The sequence below is a fragment of the Mya arenaria genome, chromosome 3, assembly GCF_026914265.1.
Source record: "Mya arenaria isolate MELC-2E11 chromosome 3, ASM2691426v1".
Classification (NCBI taxonomy): domain Eukaryota; kingdom Metazoa; phylum Mollusca; class Bivalvia; order Myida; family Myidae; genus Mya; species Mya arenaria.
In genome coordinates, this window is record NC_069124.1 from 80,772,883 (window position 1) to 80,794,905 (window position 22,023).

The 22,023-nt window shown below is 36.9% G+C and overlaps 1 protein-coding gene across 1 annotated transcript in view; it reads left to right on the forward strand.

The window, feature by feature from the left end:
• LOC128227813 (protogenin-like) overlaps window positions 1–21,113 on the forward strand; it is a 46,100-nt gene extending 24,987 nt beyond the window's left edge. Inside the window, exons 5-20 of the mRNA XM_052938682.1 lie at window positions 722–856; window positions 1,092–1,256; window positions 2,888–3,036; window positions 4,917–5,034; window positions 5,325–5,462; window positions 5,645–5,827; window positions 7,514–7,699; window positions 8,559–8,696; window positions 9,125–9,310; window positions 9,566–9,827; window positions 9,973–10,100; window positions 10,367–10,543; window positions 10,675–10,845; window positions 13,058–13,169; window positions 13,720–13,882; window positions 14,400–21,113. Of these exons, the coding sequence (XP_052794642.1) occupies window positions 722–856; window positions 1,092–1,256; window positions 2,888–3,036; window positions 4,917–5,034; window positions 5,325–5,462; window positions 5,645–5,827; window positions 7,514–7,699; window positions 8,559–8,696; window positions 9,125–9,310; window positions 9,566–9,827; window positions 9,973–10,100; window positions 10,367–10,543; window positions 10,675–10,845; window positions 13,058–13,169; window positions 13,720–13,882; window positions 14,400–14,699 (2,711 nt within the window). The 3' untranslated portion in view covers window positions 14,700–21,113. The remainder of the gene's footprint in view (window positions 1–721; window positions 857–1,091; window positions 1,257–2,887; window positions 3,037–4,916; window positions 5,035–5,324; window positions 5,463–5,644; window positions 5,828–7,513; window positions 7,700–8,558; window positions 8,697–9,124; window positions 9,311–9,565; window positions 9,828–9,972; window positions 10,101–10,366; window positions 10,544–10,674; window positions 10,846–13,057; window positions 13,170–13,719; window positions 13,883–14,399) is intronic.
• Window positions 21,114–22,023: the final 910 nt, after the last annotated feature.

Sequence of the window (22,023 nt, forward strand, 5' to 3'; positions counted from 1 at the left end):
TTATATTTGAAAACTTATATTGGTATAACAAAATGAGCGAAAACTTACCATGCAAAAATATAAATATATCTTAAAATGTTTGCGAAAACTAAAGAACACCGAGAACACTGGAACGAGCCCTGTTTTCTGCACCTGGTGTGCTATAAATTCTTATAATCAAATTAAATTACCGAACAAAATAAAAATGAGCATAAATCTGTCAAAATACCAGCGGTATCTGCTTGTTTGTGTACAATGTTCTTATTCTGTTCGCTGACAATGCTAAAGAGAACTTATTTGCGAACCTAACACTTTGTCTGGAAAGTCTGATGCTTGGTCTTGTAAGGTTTTACTTCATTTGATTCTGTACAAGTTCTTGTCAAATAGTGACACGACAATGCTTTATGCGACCCATATTGAACATTTACATTGATAAACCTTGATAAGAGCATCACTTTCAAATTCATTAAATATGTATTAGTAGTTTTAAAGCTTGTACACACTATTAATATATTGATGAGATATTATTTGCAAGTGTGCTATGAACGATTGTTTTTGTTTGAATGTATTTGGTCTTTGTAGCATACAACAATGAATACAAACTGCCGGGACAATGTCAGTTATTATCAAAACACCGTATAAAATCTACTTGTAAAATACTGTATTGTGAAGCTCAGGTTGAACCAGGAATGTTTTATCGGTGTTATAAGTGTTATTTTACATATAAATATATTCTGATCAGGTTCGCCCCCGACGACGCCCAGCTTGTTACCTACCCCGAGAACGGTGACTGTTGCGGAGGGCAGACCTGCGCTTCTCGAGTGTCTCGTCACCGGCGGCAGCGGCGTCTCCATCAAGTGGATGCGCACAACAACAAGTAGGGGAAATGTTTTGCTTCTTATGAGTGTAATAACAGGCGAATACACAACGGAACAAACTTGATCTGAAAGAAATTTAAAAAACAGTTTTATTATATACTATTATTAACACAATATATAGATATGTTGTTCCACAGAGACAAACTCATGCCAACCCATATATTTTGGAGCATATTTAATATATTCCGCAGCGCTATATCCATTGCGGCAATGTAAACTTTATTTATTCTTCAGATGGTAGTACAATAATGGCAAAAGACGATGGCAGATTAAAGATTTCAGGCAGCTCGAGCCTTTTGATAAGCTCCACGGTGAAGTCTGACGCCGGGGAATACACGTGTGTTGTCAAACACTCGAGAGGACTTGACGTCACCAGAAAATACACACTTGATATACTGAGTAAGGCTCAAACACTTATTTCGACGTGAATAATTGTTCAACACAAAGTGCCTGGCTGGGTTGGTACAGTTGTTAGGTCACCAAAGCGCCAAACGGTTCCTCGTCCATTCCCACTATACGAAGACACCAGTTTCACAAAATGTATACATATACATGTAACAAGGAGTGTTCATACAGAACTGTGTGGTTTTGGTTTGATATAATACTTTAGTAGACCTCACTTCTATAGAACATTTAGTAAAAGCGCCAGGGCAATGTTTTCGACCTTCACCACACTATCGCCTTCTACGCACTGTTTAACCTCTGATGTCATGAACTCTTTTGTTAGGTAAATTAAGATAGATATTAACTGCCTTGGTCGACACTAGACAGTATTTACCTCATGTTGATAATATGCCGTGTGGTCCACTAGGCAGTCAATATTCATATAATACTATATCTGAAATGAATGTGTAAATGGACATATACTGACCACTCGTCTATAACCTACGAAGAAACAAGTTTTACACTCCTATATTAATCTAACAAGGACAACAAATTAGAGACTGGTCGAACAACACCGTATTTGGGTTTAATGTATTAAAAGAAAATGCTATACTACATCCGAAATGGATGTGTAAATGACCACCATAGCCAATAAAGTGAACAACAATGTGTGTGGCATCCCACTTTACCTCTCCTCTTGGTCCATATAAAGAACAGAACAGGCAATTTATTATCAGGAAAGTCACTGAATTACATTGCCGGACATCACATCATACAACCAATACAGCTGACTCATTGTACCACGTACAATACCATAATATGAACAATATCGGATTTTTCTAGTGAAAGCTGACTATTAATTCGTAATAGTTTAGCGTATCGTTACCTTGCCTTTTTGGCTTTTTTAACAGCTTCAATATAATCTAATCATATCCTTTTTCATTATTAGTCCAGGTATTTCGTAGGCAATTTTACAGGGGAATGTTTAGTTTTCGAAGAAATCATTTTTAATAGATCTCACATTGCGCACCCCGAAAGTGTTGACCACTCACGAATTTGATTTCTGTTTATCTTTTCGTCTGTAAAGAACACAACTAAAACAACAGGGACAAACTGAGAACATGTTGTCAAATATTTAATCGAAGACCCACTTTTAATAATTTGGCCATTTTAGTTGAACTATTCAGAAATAAGGAGACTTTTACAGTCATGGAAGCGCCATCGAGGTCTGCGTTGCGATCACGGCTTTGTGAAACATTTCTCAGTTAACCTATTTGCACCTGATTCAGCGTAGCCATAGGTATCAGACAATTCAGCTAAGTATTGATTTGAAGGAGTGAATGCAAATGAAGGCCTTGTATGACCGTCGAAGTATTGCCTGCAAGCCCAAACCAAGTCCATAGCCTAGAATGACATTGTTAGCAAGCACGTTATCAAACTCTATTGAAATTAAATCGAAATTTTGTCTTTTTCGACTTAAAAAATCCAGCAATGTTATAAAAAACACAAGAAAACTTCGAATTTCGAATTGAATACAACATTTGCCTTTGATTGACTTATATTTGCATACCGGCTTCATTGACATGTATTCTATGTTTTTAGTGTGTGTCACATTCAGTCAGGTTCAAAAGTGTTTTATCCTACAGCGCCCCCTGTGTTCCTAGAGAGGCCCCAGGTTTATACTCGAATTCTGGTACAGAGAGACCGTCTCAAATGCGTCGCTACGGGCAACCCCAAACCAAGCATTACGTGGTACAAAAATGGCTACAGGCTCTACCCGGCCATCGGAGACCAGGTACTACCTCTTTTGTGCCAAATATAAGTATTAATGAAAAAGTCGTATGGAATATTTAACAAAACTAAATTGTTATTGTTGTACATTTGTTCAGACTCAGTTTAAAAATCAAGTCATTTCAATAATTTATATCTTTAGTTTTTTTGTAATGGGAAAATACGTATTTGAAAAAAAACAACAACAACACCTAAACATTTAGCTTTAACGGTTGAGGCCATTCTATTGGTCCCACATGACAACATTTAGAATAGAAATAACAGTTTGAGTGTCGTTCTTGTTCAATTGGTAAAAAACACCAGCCTTTACAGAATAAGAAATACTTACCTCGGGCATATCCAAAAGACCTCACCAAAAGAGAGCTGTCCATTGTAGTGTTTTCGAATATGTATTGATGTCCTCGGACTTTGACTTGGGATAAATCTTTATTCTATAATAGTGCATGTTAAGTCTCATTTAATTATGGTTTGTAGGACCTTATTATTCCCAGATCATATTCTTCACAGGTCTGGGAAAAATAGGATCCTATTCTTCACAGTTTCAAACTGTGACATATCTGATTGACCAAAATGGTGGTAAGCACGAGAATCATATTCTTTACAGATTTTGTCGATGACATTGCTTTTTGATAAATTTGATATTAAAAATAAAATAATAAAGAGAAATAAAAATAATAAAATAATAATAATAATAATAGCATGATAATAATAATAATAATAATAATAATAATAATAATAATAATAAGAAGAAGAAGAAAAAGAAGAAGAAGAAGAAGAAGAAGAAGAAGAAGAAGAAGAAGAAGAAGAAGAAGAAGAAGATGAAGAAGAAGAAGAAGAAAACAACAGCAAAAACAACAACAACAACAACAACACATATTCTTAAAACTACGCCTTATACAAAAACCCTAAAACACCCGTACAGCAACAACATAAAAAAAATAAAATAAATACAACAACTATCTCTACAACAACCGCCACTGCGCCTACAACTGCAACCAACTAACAGCAGCAATAACAGCAGAAACGACAACAACATAATCAACGATTTTTTATGACAAGAATATATACGCATACATGTATATCAACATAATATATCTGCAATACTGGAAATAGCAATCGGTGACAAATGTGACTCAGTTGTAAAATTTACTTTTTTTGTAAAAAAATGATGCAATTTTTGACCTGTGAGGAATGCGATTTCATGCACACTTAAAAAACCGGCTTCGATCACAACTTTCCCAGGAGCTGTGACAAATATGTTCGAAATGTGTGATAAATGAGACCATATTTTTCCCAGCTGTGAAGAATAGGATCCTATTTTTCCCAGGTGGGAAGAATATGATCTGGGAAAAATAAGGTCTTACAATGGTTTATATTAATTTATTTAAGCTCGATTGTGATGAAAGCTGATAGCTTACACTCTCGAGTCCATTTTCCTAGGCAGAAACCAGTACTGTGGCCTTTTTGTAAGAAAAAAACACCTGGTGGGGATCGAACCCACAACCTCTTGTTTGAGAGGCGGACAACTATACCGCTAGACCACCCTCACCCTGATTTTATTTTCATTATTGTAACTCCAGCTTGGCGTCACTTGTTCAGACTGCGGCAATGCGCATGCTATTTCCACCCATACTATGTTTTATAAAAAGCGACTGATTGAATTTATCATATGCTAACAACAGTTTGACTACATTATAATTGTATTCGGGCTACGACAGGTCGTGGAGTACTATGCGTGCATCTCATGTAAACGATTCTCATTCAGGTTTGATAATGATACATTTATTTGTTGTATGTATACACAGCATCATCGCTCTTGTGTACGAGAATGATGGAAATAGATGCACAAATAACCTTTACACGTTTACCATATCTTAACTCCAGCTTGACGACACTGTAATACTGTTCGGACTGCGCCAGGACGCGGCGTACTATCAGTGTGTGGCCAACAACTCCGTGGCAGTCGCCTTCTCAACAACCTGGATTGACTTCAAACAACAACGTACGTATTGGTCTTCAGATTGAGACATGTTTTCCAGGTTTTCCTTCACTTCAGCTTACACAATAGGAAAACCAGTTGTATGTCGAAATATCAGAAATAAAGGCGTCTTCATTTGTTTTCAAGTCATTGAGAACAATAAAAAAAGATTTCCAGAATGCATATGATAACTCCAACCATTTTCCATAGATCAGTGTATTTTTGTCATCTGTCATTGGTTCTGTAATTTTTAATAGCTATACACATACGATTTCGACATTTTCTAAGTACGCTTGTTTTTTATTTTAATTTAGCGAACACTCCGGGGCCGGCGAGTGATGTCCACGTCGAGCCTCTTTCATCAACAGAAGTGCAGGTTTCCTGGTCCCCGGCTATTCTGCCGGAAAGGTTCCCTCTTCGTGCGTACACCATCGACTACTCCAAAGTACATGGTGAGTAGTTATTACTATTTCATTAAACGTTTTATAATATCATTATGAAAGTTTTATTAGTATGCCTTTTCAAGATGCTGTATTTGGAAAACCTTTTCAAAATTATAGGAAGTATTATTTCGTGGTCGATCTATTTAAAAAATTTTTTTGAAGAACATGTTACCAATTAAATTGTTGTTTAGACAAGGCTTGTCCTGGCCATTGCCGCTACCTGAGCGAGTACAAGCGGGAGGCCACTCAGAACACGCATATCCGTATCGGAGGTCTGCATCCCTTCACACGCTACTCGTTCGCCGTACAAGCATACAATGCGAATGGCGCCGGCGCGCTCTCACAGCCTGTTGTCGTAAGGACGCTGGAAGCAGGTACTCGTACCGGTTTTATGACACATTCATCGAACCGTTGCTTTGTCGTTGCTCCTCAATTATAATATGATACTTATGTATAGAACTGAACTGTTTCATTTGAATCAATGAAAAACATTATACGTTCCCCACCACCTCCCACCCGAATCCGCTCAACAACATATAAATTATGCTTTGACGTAGTTGCTGGAATTTTTAGTTATAATTATTTGTAAGGAGAAATACCATTTTTACACGAAATACGTACAAAACAAAGCCCAAATGCAACTGTTGGAATGGAATCCCTCTAGATCTGCATAGACAGATTACAACACGACCGCGTTATTAAGCTATCCAAAAATACTTGCTTAAATTTTCAGTATTAACTCAGAAAATCGGGACCATGTATAATGATGTAACTTAGTATGCGTATGTTTTATTTAACTATGCATAACTTTAACACATTTAATGACGAACATACCTACGTGCTCCACAATGCATTGCAATCTTAACGCGCGTGACTTCAAATAGGTGGCAATTATGGCATAGCCAGCAATTGAAAGAGGAACAAACCTTTGAAACTTAATTATTTCGTGAAACCTGACCGATTTGAATAATTGTTTCATCTCGTTCTTTCGTATGAGATCATTATTTTAAGCACATTGGATATATGCTATTCTGTCTTTTAATAAGCAACACTCTGGGATAAAATAACCAGTTTTTGTCGGTGACCGTTTCGAGCGTAGCTCTCACTGTCAACAAGACCGCGATAGTTCACGATTAAGCATTGTGTAATTAGTCGTGTAATGCTCGCCATTGCATTCAGGATGTAGCCTTCAGTCGCCTATCGACATCGTTGTCTCACCTGTCCCTGTAGATTCCATTGTATTTTCGAACTGGCATTGTAACCTTTAAAAGTTTCGCCATTTGATCGTTTTGTCAGCAACATAGTTACTCATACAGCATGCTAAAAAGCAGAACTTGATCACATTTAAGGCCAATCAAAAAGGTTTAGCATTAAGCCATTTGCCTTCGTTATGTTTTGTTTTTAGAATTTCTCGCCGTACACATTTCGTAACTAACCGTCATCAGTACGATAATGCGCGAGAGTTCTACGAGTATCGACGAGTACAGACGGAAATTGACTTCAACAAATACAATATTTACAGCTACACTATTTCTTAGCACTCATTGTAAACGTAGATAAATCGGGGAAATTGTTATTTAAGCGAGATTACTTTTTGTATTATTTTAACATTGTTTTGTAAAAATACTAATGTATCGTACATTCCACGCCATATATCGCACTAAGTTGAAGGCACGTACTCATTCGTTGATGTTTATTTTCGTAAATTAAATATGATATTATGATCATAGAATAATCGTTTACATGTTATGTCGGGACTTCAATCTTTCAACACAGTTTACATTTCCTTTACGTGTCCTGAAGTATGGGGGCGTTGTCTTGGCAGTGAGAGCTATCACTTAACCAAAGCACTTGAACTTCTTTTTGAATTACAAAAGTCGTGACTTCACTACAATTTAAAGCAGTTCCATAACATTCGTTGCCATGACTACACACGATCCTTCAATATTGATACAGATGCCGTCACGTATATGAACATGTCTGGATACGTTTTTATCTCTTTACATACCCGTCTTGGAAACAAACAAATGATAGCTATACTTAATGTTGTTTAATTTCAGTGCCGTCTGGGTTCCCGGATGTGCAGATTTCTCATGATTCCTCCACAAGTTTCCGGGTCACGTGGTCGGAGCTGCCCCCATCAGAAGCTCACGGACTGATCACCAATTACAAACTCTGTTATGGCATTAACCAGGTGATGTCGGTGAAAATCTTGTCCGCAGATTCTCGAAAATACCTTGTTACAGGTAAATTTTTGAATTGTTGTCATGGTATAATCAGATTTATCCCACTTACAGTTGTATTTGTATTTAGACATCAACATTATTGTTTTATTAAAGTCTTATCTGCATTGACAAACGAAACACCATTCGGAACAGATATGACATTGGTCAACTTATAAAGAATAGTAAGAGATTTTAACAGTATAACATCAGTAAGGCTAAATTATTCTTAAACGATATTTACTAAGCCGTCAAAATTCACTCTTGTCGTTTCAACACAAAGGATAACAAATAGCTTGTTGCAAATTCGTGGCGTACAAGGTTTTACTCAAACATACATGATGCACAATACAGATTCATTCGTTGGACTTCCAACCGATAAATGTCACTGATATTTCCACTCACCATAATGTTGATGTCTGGTGGACCAACGTATTGTTCTGGTATCAGTTGAAAGGGCGTTCTTTGTTGATTACATTTTATATAAAGATCACAACTATAGGATAGATGAAGTTATTCTAGTTTGTACTTTTGTTCCTAATTTCAGCTGAAACCAGTCTTGAAATAACCATTTTTGCAATCTTTCAAGGCAAACAATACTTATTTGTAAAGCTATTTTCAGTATCATATTAATTATTCTTTCTCTGCACAAGAAAACCTGCCATATTATACCAAACTAAGATGGGGTCACACGGCATCCAACATTCACAATTTCACATCATTGTGTAACGGATACCTCAACTGCCGATCAATTGTTTCAACCGAACCAGCTGTTAATATCCTGATCAGTACGAGTACGTGCATTAGGCTGGAAGGAAAATATACATTTAAGTTATCATTTTCCTTTTAATGCATTACACACAAGTCGCTGTTATTATTGCAGGTTTGTTACCCGACAGCGTGTACCAGGTGCGCGTTTTGGCAGGGAATTCGGTGGGCTTCCCCGACGCTGAGGACAACTGTTTCCCGGAGACGGACGCCGGCTGGATGAGATACCACACGGCCAAGACGCCACTCACAGGTGAAACAACCATGGATTCTTCGTTCAGTAAATTAACATTATACATTTTATATGTTTATTACTTTATGTGATGCTGATGCCGAAGACGTTTAGGTGATTGAAACAGATATTCATTTATAGTGAATACATGGAGGATAACTGTCTTTTTTCAGTGTATTATTTCACTGAGTGAGCACCGACAGCTATAGTGCACGAGTGGTGTAGCTAAAATTTCAAAACAACGAAATATATCAAATATTATTTCACTGTTTGGAGCAGTGGAATATCATTGTTTTCACTGATAAATCTCTATAAACCACCGTTAAGCATATACTAATTGGCAGTGCGTAACGTTATAGTGTACTCATCGTATTTCACAGGCTGGCGCAGGTTGGCTTCCTTTCTTAGGTTGTAATATTAATAACGTATTACTGTATTTGTGTCTACAGAGACGTCGGACACAGTCCTGCACGTTGAGTCAGTCAACGCGAGCGCCTTGCAGCTGAGTTGGTCCCCAGTGAATGTGAGCGGCATGAGTCACTTCCGGGTGGTCGTCCAGCAGATGATCCATGGAGCACCGGTCATGGAGTTTATACTCCCCGTCCACACTTTAAGCCTCATCGTCACCGATCTAGGTTTGCTCTATTGGGATTTCTAGAGTGATGGAATGATGTAGCCTTAAAATATGTAGAATATGATTCAAATTTAAGTCTACATTGTTTTACATAAACCAAGAAGTAAAAAGGTAGTTTAATTGAATTGATAATAGTTCACATCCGTGCTTAAATCTGGATTGGGAAATGTTTTTTTTCTAATACGAACTTCAATCCTAGAATAAAAGGTCTTGAGACTTATACACGTAAACAAATGTCATCAATATCTTTTTTCAGTACCCCGGAAGTTCTACCAGATAGAATTTGACGTAAGAAACGCTGATAATGATGTGATGGACCACGTGACCGAATGGCACCAGGCGCTTGGTCCAGATGACCTCCCAGAGCCCCCTCCGCCGTTCGTCCTGACCCCGACCCCACTGTCTGCTATACAGATTAAGTTGACGTGGGACAAACCGCCAACACACATGAACATCAGCCATTACACCGTCAGCTACGAGCGACAAGGAGGAGACAAGTTACCAAGGCTGGTTCAGGCGTATGTATTCCCAAAACTGGTTATCCACTTAAACTGAAGTTTGGTTTAGTTTCAGCGACACGAAATTAAATTTATTACGATCAGTATATTAACTATAACCTCTGTTTTCATTTACTAATTTATGACTTTTTATCTCACTCTTAAGGGAATTCACCCACACTTTGTTGACGGACCTTCAGCCATTCACGTGGTACATGCTGTGCGTCCGCACCCATACCAGTGACCGCTACGGTCCCTACAGCAAACCCGTCATTGTACAGACCAAAGAAGGAAGTACGCTACAGTTTCTTGCCACACAAAAAATATGATCACATTTTGTAAGAAACGAAGAGAGAGAGAGAGAGATACATATATTGTATTAAAAATACTCATTGTAATATGCGGCAAGGTTGACAAAATAAAAAAGTTTAACAAATTTATTGCTGATATATCTGTTTTGTTAATTATGTCGTGTGTACGCATAAGAATACATGGCAGACAAATGCTGTGATAAATACCTGAAACATTGATGCTAAAGTATAGCCGTGTTGTTTTGTTAGAACCTTCACCGCCGCAAATCCTTGTTGCGGAGAATGTGTCGCCGGGCAAGGTAAAGCTGGAGTGGGGGCCGCCGCGGCACCAAAATGGCATAATCACGTACTACATCATCTACTTCACACCGGGAAACCCGCTCAAAGGCGTCCCCGACGATTCATGGTCTTCCTTTCATCAAAATGGTTTGTACCGTTCCCATAAATTCAAATTTCATAGGAAAATAATTTCTATTTTAACATTAAAAAAGACAAATAATGCTGACGTTATGATAAGATAAAATCTGGGTCTCATAAAAGCTGTTTTTGTTTGCCAGCTACGACTACCTCAGTTGTTCTTGAGGACTTGACTGGACGGCTGTATTTCTTCAAGCTGGGGGCGTGTACTAACGCGGGTGAAGGTCTCCCTACCCAGATTGTTAGTGTCGACGTGCGCACGTGCGACTCGTGTCCGGACTGCACGACCGAGACTGGCTGTAAAGTAAAAGGTACGTGACCCATCTGAGTAGAAGTCGCATTCGGAGCTCCATTGCAATTTTTAGCTCTACTGGCCAAAGGCCAGAAGAGCATATGCGATGGTAATGTGTACGTACTATGTGCATCCGTGCGTCCGTGTGTTCGTGCGTCCATGCGTCTGTAAACAATTGCTTGTGAACACGATACAGTCTTCAGTATCTAGATATCCATTAGAGCTCGGTTCCTTTCGAAAACCAGCCAGATCCGCCCATGCATGCCTAGATTATGGCCCTTGATAGTATAAAAAATTATATTGTGTAAACAATTGGTTGTGAACACGATTCAGTCTTCATTTTCGATTGTATCTCGATGAAACTTTACAGTATCTAGATATCCATTGGAGCTCGGTTCTTTTCGAAAACCAGCCAGATCTGCCCATGCATGCCTAAATTATGGCCCTTGATAGTATAAAAAAATGCTGTTGTGTAAACACTAGCTTATGAACATGATACAGTCTTCAGTTTTGATTGTATCTCGATGAAACTTGTACAGTATTTAGATATTCATTAGAACTTGGTTCCTTTTGAAAACCAGCCAGATCTACCCATGCATGCCTGGATTATGGGTCTTGAAAGTATAAAAAATGCTATTATAAGCTAAGTCTATTTTTAGCCAAGTCTACATGAGCGAAATCTATTTTTAGCCAAGTTTACATGTAAAGTCACAATTGCTTGTAAAGGTTTGTTCAAATTATGCCCCTGGGGTCATTACTGCCCCCCCCCACGGAGATTGTCCCGTAAGGGACTAGTGCGGCAAATGCAAACGACCTCGGCGACGTTGGCGGAGTCCCAGAGAAGAGTTCTCTTTTCTTTGTAAGGGACGGACCCCCCCCCCCCCTTAAATTGGGAAATGTTAAAAACCTTTTTGTCTGAAACCACTATGCAAATCCTTGCTATTTTGAACAAGGCTTTATTTAGTGGTCCACTACCATGGTTGTTCAAATTATGCCCCTTGGGTCAAAACTGGAACTGCTCTGGGTGTCACAATTTTTATAGAGACTTATGTAAGAAATATTTTCAAAATCTTCTTGTTTCAAACCACAAGGCCCATACCTTTGATATTTGTTGTGGAGCATCATATGATGCAATTGAAACATTTGAAATAATGCCCCTTGGGCAAAAGTTGGCCCCACCCCTTTTGACTTACTTATTAATTTTTAAAGCTACAGTAATGAAATTTTGACCATGTGAACAGTTTTGGAAACAAGCATTAATGTTGTCCTCGGATGTCCTTGACTTTGACCTTTGACCGACTTTATTTTTAAAGCTACAGAAATGAAATTTTGACGATGAGTACAGTTTTGAAAGCATTTTTTTTACTCTCAGATTGCCTTTACTTGGCACATATTAAAATAGTTCATGCAACTAATCTGCTTACAACACTTCCTGTCCTCAGATGTTGAACGTGCAGCGTTTTCAGCTAACCCAAACACTAAAAGTGAACTATATATTTGTTGCCTATTACTCAAACGTAAGTCATGCCAGTAGAGCATAGGCCCTTTTGGGCCTCTTGTTTTCGAAAACAACCTCGGATGTATGTCGGTTCATCAGTTGAAGTAGTTCGTAAAATTTTGAATTATATCATTAATTAAATATAGTGTTTTAGAGTTTTATTTATTGGTCTAAGTTTAAATTGATTGTCAGTGAAGTGTATTATTGCAAACATAATTCAGATTTCCAAGAGTTCAGTCATACAGTTGAACTGCTAAATAAAATAAAAACGCCATCTACTTGCAGCGGACTTAAACCGGTACCTCTTTTTGAGTATGTAAACCGTCCAAATACATCCGAGGTTGTTTTCGATAAAAATGACCGAGGAGTTCCGAATGTAGAAGTCTCTGTTTGCACAATTTGCGACACCAATAGTAAGGGAAGTTGAACCGATAGGAAGGAGAAAGTTGTGCGTGTGAGAAGTAGTCTCCCATTGATCTTGTCTCATACCATTTGTAACACAATAGATATTGCCCTAACTTACGTAAATATTCACATACAAATATTTCAATGAACCTTATTAAAATGCATTGAAAATGGAACCGCGTGTCAAGGGGCCATGTTTTAAATGCAAGTGTATTGATTTTGTAAGTACATATTTCAATGAAAAATTGTGACATTCACTAAAAAAGCTTAATCCAACGATATTTTGTCGTACATTCGTTGATAATATAACTATCCTGTCCTGTTTTAGGAGGTCCTGAAGAAGACGGCGAGTTTAAACAGCGCCTGGGGATTCTGATTGGCTGCGGTGTTGGCGTCATGTGCATTGTCGTCTGCGTCACCTTTCTCGTGTACAAACACAAGTAAGGTGTTTATCATAGACAAAAACACGTACGACCTACTTCAAACATCCTTCTTGAACGATTACTATTCAACATAAATGATACTTTGTTTATCACATGTTACCAAAGTTATATACGTCTCAAACGAATATTCCGTACTCAGGTGCACGTGCAAATTTGGCTACGAAACATTGTAAAATTAAAAAGTTTAAAATGTGATAGAATCATGTCGGCGTTTTATTATTTGTTTGAATTTCAGAATGAAAACTTGACAGTATAAAATGGCCGAAATTTAAGTACTCTTAAAAGATAAAGAGCTGTTATGTAACCGGCTTCCTTTTTATATAACATTCAGATATTCGATTTTCAAACGTTTGTCTTTTATGATTTCTTGAGTGAAAGATATGAATATTATCCCAACAATTGTTCATGCCGAACTTATGAAACATATCGAAAAGTGGCCGGGTTTAGGTAGAGACATATTTAAAATCATTATTATTGCAGAACGCTGTGCGTAATATAACTATTTAAACATGGTAACCCAAAAAATCAAAATCCTCCTGTTTACCAGGAACCTGAGCCGTATGTATGCCGAGCGTGCTGCGGCGTTGAGCGCCCAGAAGCAGACCATCCAACAACCACCGGATGCCGGAGTCGCCCGCTACATGCACGACGCGCAGGCGTACTCACCTATGCTAAGCAGGATGATCGCAAACAAAGATGTCGAAAATGAGGTATAAAATGTAAACGACGTTTTAGCACTAAATTTCTTCAACTAAGATGATAAAAACTAATACAATATACCCACGCATTCAAGGGCTTCACATGATAAAAGAAAAGTAGGGTCGGTCGTAGTTATAATAATATTATACCACATACAATAGCTTATGGAATCGACTACACAAATATTTGAATTTTAGATGCCTTTGGTGAACCCACACTATTTGATTATAATTTGACAGGTTTCTGTGTGCAAAACAAGAACATATCAAAAACGCCTAACACATTTCTTTAAAGATTGTAAACAATTTAATTTCGTCTATTTTCATAATGAACACACTTAAACAGTGTTATTTCTTGTACATGTGGTTATACTTTATATAATTATAAGTAATCATCCAGCAGATACCTGTAAAATGATACCACAATTGTATGGGGACAGCAGGCATCAACATTTCATATTCAGGTTAAGGGAGATATCTGTGTGGGGTCGGATTCCTCATATCATTCAAATCTGCACATTCTTTTAAGGCGGAGGACAATGACAGCGGGGCACTCCTATCGTGCAGCTCGAACGGAAGTGAACCCGGAAAGACCGCCTCCACCAACGTGGAATCCTGTGAGAGTACGCTCGACTGCCTCGACTGCGAGCACCTGTCGTCACCTGGTAACCGACATGTGTTCCTGGTCGATGCCACTACCTCCAAAAATAGAGACTCTGTTAGTAGCCTTGGGTGTTCCGCTCATTCTGATGTCTGCTTTTATCCTAACACAGAAAATGTTAACATAGTAGCGGGGATGGCAAATTCCCGACCTGACAGTCAAACTTAAATATACAGGTTCTAATAAGCCCTTTGGCAGGTAATATTCATTTAATATACGGATACTGCTATGGAACTACCTCAGATTCACTAGAACAGGGAGAGCCTCATACGTGCTTTAGGCGATCAAAAGCCGCTCTGTCAGGAAATTTGTGGCCTCTGTTAGATCCTTATTCAGGGAAACAATTTTGAAAGTTCGGGTTATTATATTTCTTAATTACGATTGATTTATTGTATTCTGCTGTTTGGCATCTTCGTAATCTCAATGTTTGGCTTTTGATTTTCACTGTGGTTTACACGAACCAGTACTTGCCATTATATTTATCTTCAGACTTTAACACATATCTCATCGGTCTAAACGGACCCGCATTTTACAAAAAAAACAGTGACCTCTCAGATGTTATGCCAGGGTTTAAGAAGGAAGACACAACCTGTACATCAGGTCCGATGATTTGTTGTCCTAGGAGCAATAGTGTACTCGTCAATGAGATAGCATCAATGCAGATATTTTCTATGTTTCGATATTTTTGCTCGTTGTGAATATCCCGGTATGTTGGAACCTAAGTCATTGCCATTCAAACTATCGTTAGTTAGTAAGTTATTATACTGGCATACCTGTGTGTTTGTAAATAGATATGTGCTTTATTTACATGTAGATGTCTACAAGCATGTTAATTGTTAATGTTTATAGTATGACAATGAAATGTCAGGTTTATGTTTTCTATGTATTATAATTGTTTGTTGCCATACTTATAGTTCCACATATATCTTAGGTGTTCTTTTGCAAACTGACAACTTTCAGATCTAGAGGACTTTTCTTATTTGAACTATTTCAAGAAAATATCTCACGAGGCTGGAATTGGGCCGAGCGTCTTTATACACGTTTTATTTTATATCTTCCCGTTAACTCCCGACGGTATGTCTGTTTTCCCTCATTACAACCAACCATCTGTTCTCTGTTTTAGGTTATTCTTTAGAATTGTCAATGCTGCGTCATCCTGTCCTCAATAAAATAATATGTTAGACTTCAATAGTTGTGAACATTCATAAAGCATCTGTTCACTTTAATTAGCCTCACTGTCGTTGACACACGTCATAATTGGGCATTAATCATGAAATGTTTTGATCCACCAGTCAAAAAAGTAGCCCGTCATAATTGCAGATGTATCATGCAAGTAATGCTTGCGTGTTTAAATCGCTCGTCGCTTCCACGTCCTACTTTGAGATATTTTCCTGAAAAAGCCCTTAAGCCTAACAAGTTATTGGATTGGTTTGTTAAATGTCAAAATTGGGCGGATTAAGTGAAGGTGATCAATTACGGAAGGTAATATTATCCTACAAGTGTGGAAGTATGAATGCTATGGTTAGCGCATTAATCGGACACAAGTGGTCAGGGGCATAATTATTTTGATCATTTGTTTATAAGTTATGTTTTCACTGTAACCGATTTACAGCACGATTATTGACATAGATAATTACATTATATGACAGTGCACAATCAGTAAATCCCATTTAACAGCAAAGCACTTTAAAACATCAGTATTAGGGGGTTACGGCCCCGCCAATAGCGATGTTGACATAACTATACCTCACGCTTGGACCACTTCTCTACCATTTGTATATATACATTTCAAATAAAAAGATACGGCCTTCATTACCAATGGTCACAAGGAAAGTCGCAATCGTCTGATTTACGCCTCACTAAATTACTTTTTTTATATTTCTGTCATCAGCACATTTTTTAAAAGGCCGTATCTTTTATCTGAATGTTCAAGTTGTATTGTAATTTGTACTAAATTAAATATGGAATTTATATACCTCAATTTGCCTAAATGTTTCATAACATGTCATCATCGATGTTTCTTTCCATTTTGCTATACCTTAGATGATATATTTTGCTGTTCTGTGTGTTTTTCACGGTTCTGTTTCTTTCAACGGCTTGTCCTTGTTACGTAGACGTCAATGTGCAACTTAAACATAACCATAAACATTTGACCAGTAAATTCATTTTAGTCGGCACAACGTACATTCAGGACTTTTGGGCCATTTCGTACACCATAAAATATACCTCGGTACATACAGATGCATTGATATGACTATCTACAACATTGTGAATGCCTAACAACCATGACTTAATATTTGAGTTTATTCGTCTTTTATCATCGTTATTGATGTTTTTTTGACTGTTTTATGAATATAAATTATAAACCTGATGAATCAAATGACATGGTTTTTCTCCTGGCAGATGAAATAAGCAGAACTGTATAATTAGATCTGCATTTTATCAATGATATTTTCATGTATTTGTGTTTGTGTTTTCTGTACGTGGTATTACCTTAGCGGTAGGACCTCATTTTGTTCGAAGAAAAGAAGCCGGGCTATTATCATAGCCCTGGCGTCGAGGAATTGTCAAAGTCATGGCGTCGAGGTATATTCACATAGCCCTGGTGTCGAGGTTTTGTCGTAACCCAAGCGTCGATATCGCTGTCGGGGTCGGTGGCGTCGTCGGCTTGCAAAAACTAAAACCTTGGTCATTACTCAAAAAGTGTTCAAGATATTCATTTGAAACTAGGTACCCACGTTGCCAGAGACAATAATGCATGTAAAGCAAAGCACATAACTCGGCTTTAATCATTGTTGGGAAATGCAACCCTTTTGCCTAAAACATAACAGACGAGCGACGAACTTTATACATGAATACTTGATAAGCCTTTAGATATACATTCACCCGAGCAAGAAACGGACTAGGTACTCTTCTTATTCTAGTTCTGATATACAGGTTAGTTGTTGACAAATTGATAGTGGTATAAGCAGAATATTTCATCGCTTGCTTAGTTCAAATCATAGTGAAGAATTAAGTCACATGCCCTTTATTTTGTTTATTAACCTACCTAAGGAAGTCAATTTATTAATTTCGCATAGTTGATAAGCTATTAATTATAGTTAATGTGCTACGAATTAATCTGGATTTGTTCTGAATTCGCTATCGCTGTTTTGGGAGGTTTTTATTTAATTTTCAAACATGAATTTAATAACAAATTATTCCGCTTTAAAGGAGGACAATATAATTCTACACTGAATGCACAAAAGAATCTTTTTAATTTTAATGCATTATTATATTTGACTCCTTTGAAAAAATATAAGCCTTCACAAATGTGGGTTTGCAATTAATAGCAACGTGGCCAGAAATTCTCAAGTAAAAATGTTCCAAAATATCGCTAATATTTTTTTCTTACCCGAGAAAAGTGTTTCCTTACCAAGCCCTCTTTGTCTGAGATGCACAAGTGTATTTTAACGGCAAAAGTTTGACAGTTTCTAGTCGACTTGGCTGTTTTACGGATACCAATCGACTTGTTTTTCAGATACAAATATTGCTTTTCATATTATATACACTGATATAAATAATGTGTATATTATTACTATTATTATTATCATCATCATAAATATCATTGTTGTTATATGTGTTGCTATGTTGCGCATGTGATGTTTGTTGCTTTCTTATTTTGTAAGAACGTATTGAGATAATGTACACCTTCGATGGTGACCGTGTTTCTAAATTCTAATTCTGGTTTTGAGTAAGTGTTGTCGACTCACTGGCTGTCATAGATGTTTGAATTTGCTTCGATAAATCAAGAATGTCTTCGGGGCGTATATCTATAGAACTCTGTTTTGCATATAGGCCATACATAGCAGGTAAAATCAATCAGGATTAATAAGTATTCTGTTGTATAAATGTACCAGTATTTTATTTAATATTTCGGGTTTGAAATTAGATTGATTAGAACCAAACATTCGTTTAAGTAGCCACAATGTATATAAGCTAAGCTTTTTTTGAATGTAAAATCGCGTATTTAAGACTGTAGTTAAAGATTTATACAATCTAGATGGTGTTTCAATCACTAACTCAGGACCTGAATTGCCATGCACTCGCAGCCTGCTCATCATGTGAATCTCAGGAGGTTTCGTCTTGAGGTGACAAAGACTGTGTCAAGAAAACTGTGCAGTTAGGCCAGCAACATCATATAAGACGACGTGCTCTCTCTCCTTCTAAACTATATTCGCATCTTAACCAATGTTAATTTGAGTCAGTCCTCAGCTGCAAGTCGTCGCTGTATTGCAAAAGACATTGCTGATGAAATCACTTGAATGATGGCAGGTTTGATATTCGCTTCTCTCTTGACGAATATCATTTTGTAACGTTACCAAGGGCATTTTAAACACAAACATTTTATATGCGAAGTGAATGCATGAACAAGTTCTTAAATAAACGAAATTGCATATTATACTTTCAAAGCGGTGTACAGCGTTTAATTGTATTTGTTTTTTCAATAAAAAACAGTCGTGCTCTTATTACAAGATGGTACTTTCGGAGAAAACAATACCTTTATAACATACTGTATGACATGCTGCTTACATTTTGTGCCAATACTATCTAGTTATATGTGAATTGTGTGAATGGTTCCTTCTAAGCACCATTGTCTGTTGTGTATTTTTCTAAATAGTCAACATCATGCCAGTGCATAGATTATAAACATGTTGTAGAATGACTGAATCAGGTTTAAGTGTCAGTATATTTATTCGGACTGGATGTTTGAGTTCATAAGGAGTGTGTGTAACAATGCATGCAACACATACTCTATATTAGATACTGATAAAGGAATACGGCTCCTACAAACATGCATGTTAGTTGCATGGTGGACCGTGAACATACTATTTTGATATCCTTTGGAAGGGTTTTAAATGTAAAACAATAATACTATTATTATAAACCAGAATTGTTGGCCTTCAAATGCGGTATTTCAAATCCGATTTCAGTTTAGATAAAGAGCAAGAAAACAAACTGCAATGACGGTATATATAAAGAAATTTATGTAATTTATTTACAATACCCTTCCGAACAATATAAAATGTGTATGGGGTCACCCGGCATCAACAGTGTATGGTTTGTGAGTCCGGTTCCTTTATAATGTTCAAAACGAGTATACACAGTTTACGGCGTGTTACAGCTGTTGATACTGTCCATTGTGAGGAACATCTTTTTTCGATGTTTGTCTGTTTCCGTACTTGTTTTATTATGTGAATACACGCTAGAGTACTTAGCCGTGCTTATTACTATGTATGTACAATATTATCACGATACCTTAACAACAAATGTCTGTCGGTGGAACACCCGTATCAAACCGTCAATGTTTTGTATACCAATTACTCTCAAAAACGGTTTACCGCGTGTATCATTATGGGTAAAAATAAAAATGCTTATAACCTACGACCAACCTGATAGGGATATCTCGATTGCCTTCCTCGCCCCTTGAAATAGTGAAGAAGGAAGAGCGAAAGTTCTTTGTTACATTATCGCATTTTTAGTTCATTCAATTTCACAGTAAACAAGTTTTCTCCTCCAAGTCCATAAAACAAACTCGCGATATTCAATGCTATGTTCTCGCCAGCTCGCCTCCGCATCCCAGACTTACTTTTAGACACGAATATGCAGAGGGATTTTACAATAACATACACACAGTCTCCGCAAATAATACATAATAATGAAAACTCGAATCTCAATTTTATCAGGAAACGAAACATATTAACATATTAAATTATTAATGAATAAAAAAAACGGAAGTGAAAATGAAATATGGCATGAGTTGAACGAAAAAGAACGATGCAATAATTTAACATTAAATCTCGCGTATTTTTCCTTTGGCAATTTCAATGGACGAGAGGCAGACAGCGATGTTCAAAACTGGATTTGGTAGAAACCTGATATGTATCGACTAACGATTTCCCTTTGTGGTCGGTTGACTTTCTTGTTCATTCACATTGCTCATTTACATTTAAAATGACAGTTTTTAATTTAGATGATGTATAATTTAAACAACACTAAAGACGCTATGTTATGAGGATGCTGTAACGTTATCCATTTACTAATACTTTGAGTGCAATTGAGCAAAAAGTGCTCAGTTCGTGACTCTATGAAGGTTGCCGTCTTTCCATCGTCTTTTATACATCTGTATACACTCGTGTGAATTGTTTTATAACTAATTCAAATCATACATGGATACGATTATTTTTTTTCTGGACGAAAAGGAGTATGTTGAAATTTTTGGAACACATGCAGATCGCTATTGCCAATAATAGCAGATGTAACAATACTCCAGGAAGCGATATTGCCCTCCTTATATATACATTTTTTGTCAAAATACATTGTGAAAAATCAATATTTGGTTTCATTTTCGTTTGTCGTTGCATTTTACACTGTGCATTCTTCTGTTCTTCTGTTGATGTATTCTTGAGTAGAAATACGTTTCTTAACATATTTGAACTTTGTTTGAATATACTTTGTATAAGGAGCATTAAGATAATTCGGTGTTGTTCGATGTTCTTGTTGTTTACAGGTGCATTATTAGGTTAATAAAATATAGAAATAAGACAAGATTGTTCTGCATTTTATTAATGACATTATCCCATGGTACCTATTACTACAGTGGCACCACTTTTCAACCTGCATTAAGTGGTCACCTGCCTTAAGCAGCCAATTTGACCATTTCCCAATGGTGGCAACTGAATATAGGTTATACTGTATTCTATTATGAGGGATTAGTTTTATCCGCTAAGTCCCGGTTCGTGAAAGAATTATTTTTAAATACATTTTTATCGAAAGAAACACTGAAGACATATGTCGATCTGACATCGACTAACAAATATTTGATCCCAGATAATGACTGCTCAAAAATCTGCAATGAATAATTCCGGTATTTGTGCAGCATCGTTATTACTTGAGTGTAAATATATAATGTCCAAGCAAGGAAACATCACATCACATGATCCCTCCAGTATGTCTCCTTCAAACGACGTTGAGAATTTTCTCCCCTAGTCCTAGGTCTCAGAGTCCCAGAATTATGATCTTTACTTTACTAGTAGTCATATTGGTTTAGTTTTGTATGCATTTCCTTCAGAAAATGTAAAATATATAATATGAAATGGTCAAAATCATTGTTTATTTTCATAAAAAGGAAAAGGTCAACATTTTTTTAACCAGCTCATACTTTTCTGCACCTTCACCAACTAACATATTTGAAATAACATGGCTGGATTTTTTTTTTACTAGAGGCACTTTTTATCAGAGGAATATGTTTAATTTTGAAGTTTTAGATAATGTAGAATGCTGCATTTGAAGAGCCACATAGGATAATGCGCCAGTGGCTATAATTTTGTTTCAATATTTAATTACTCAATTTGCTGAAAACGCCATGTTTTACGTATAATATCGAGTCATTTATATGATGTTATATGATGTGTGGGGTACCGCTGGTTCTGAATTTGAAATAGTTAAATGG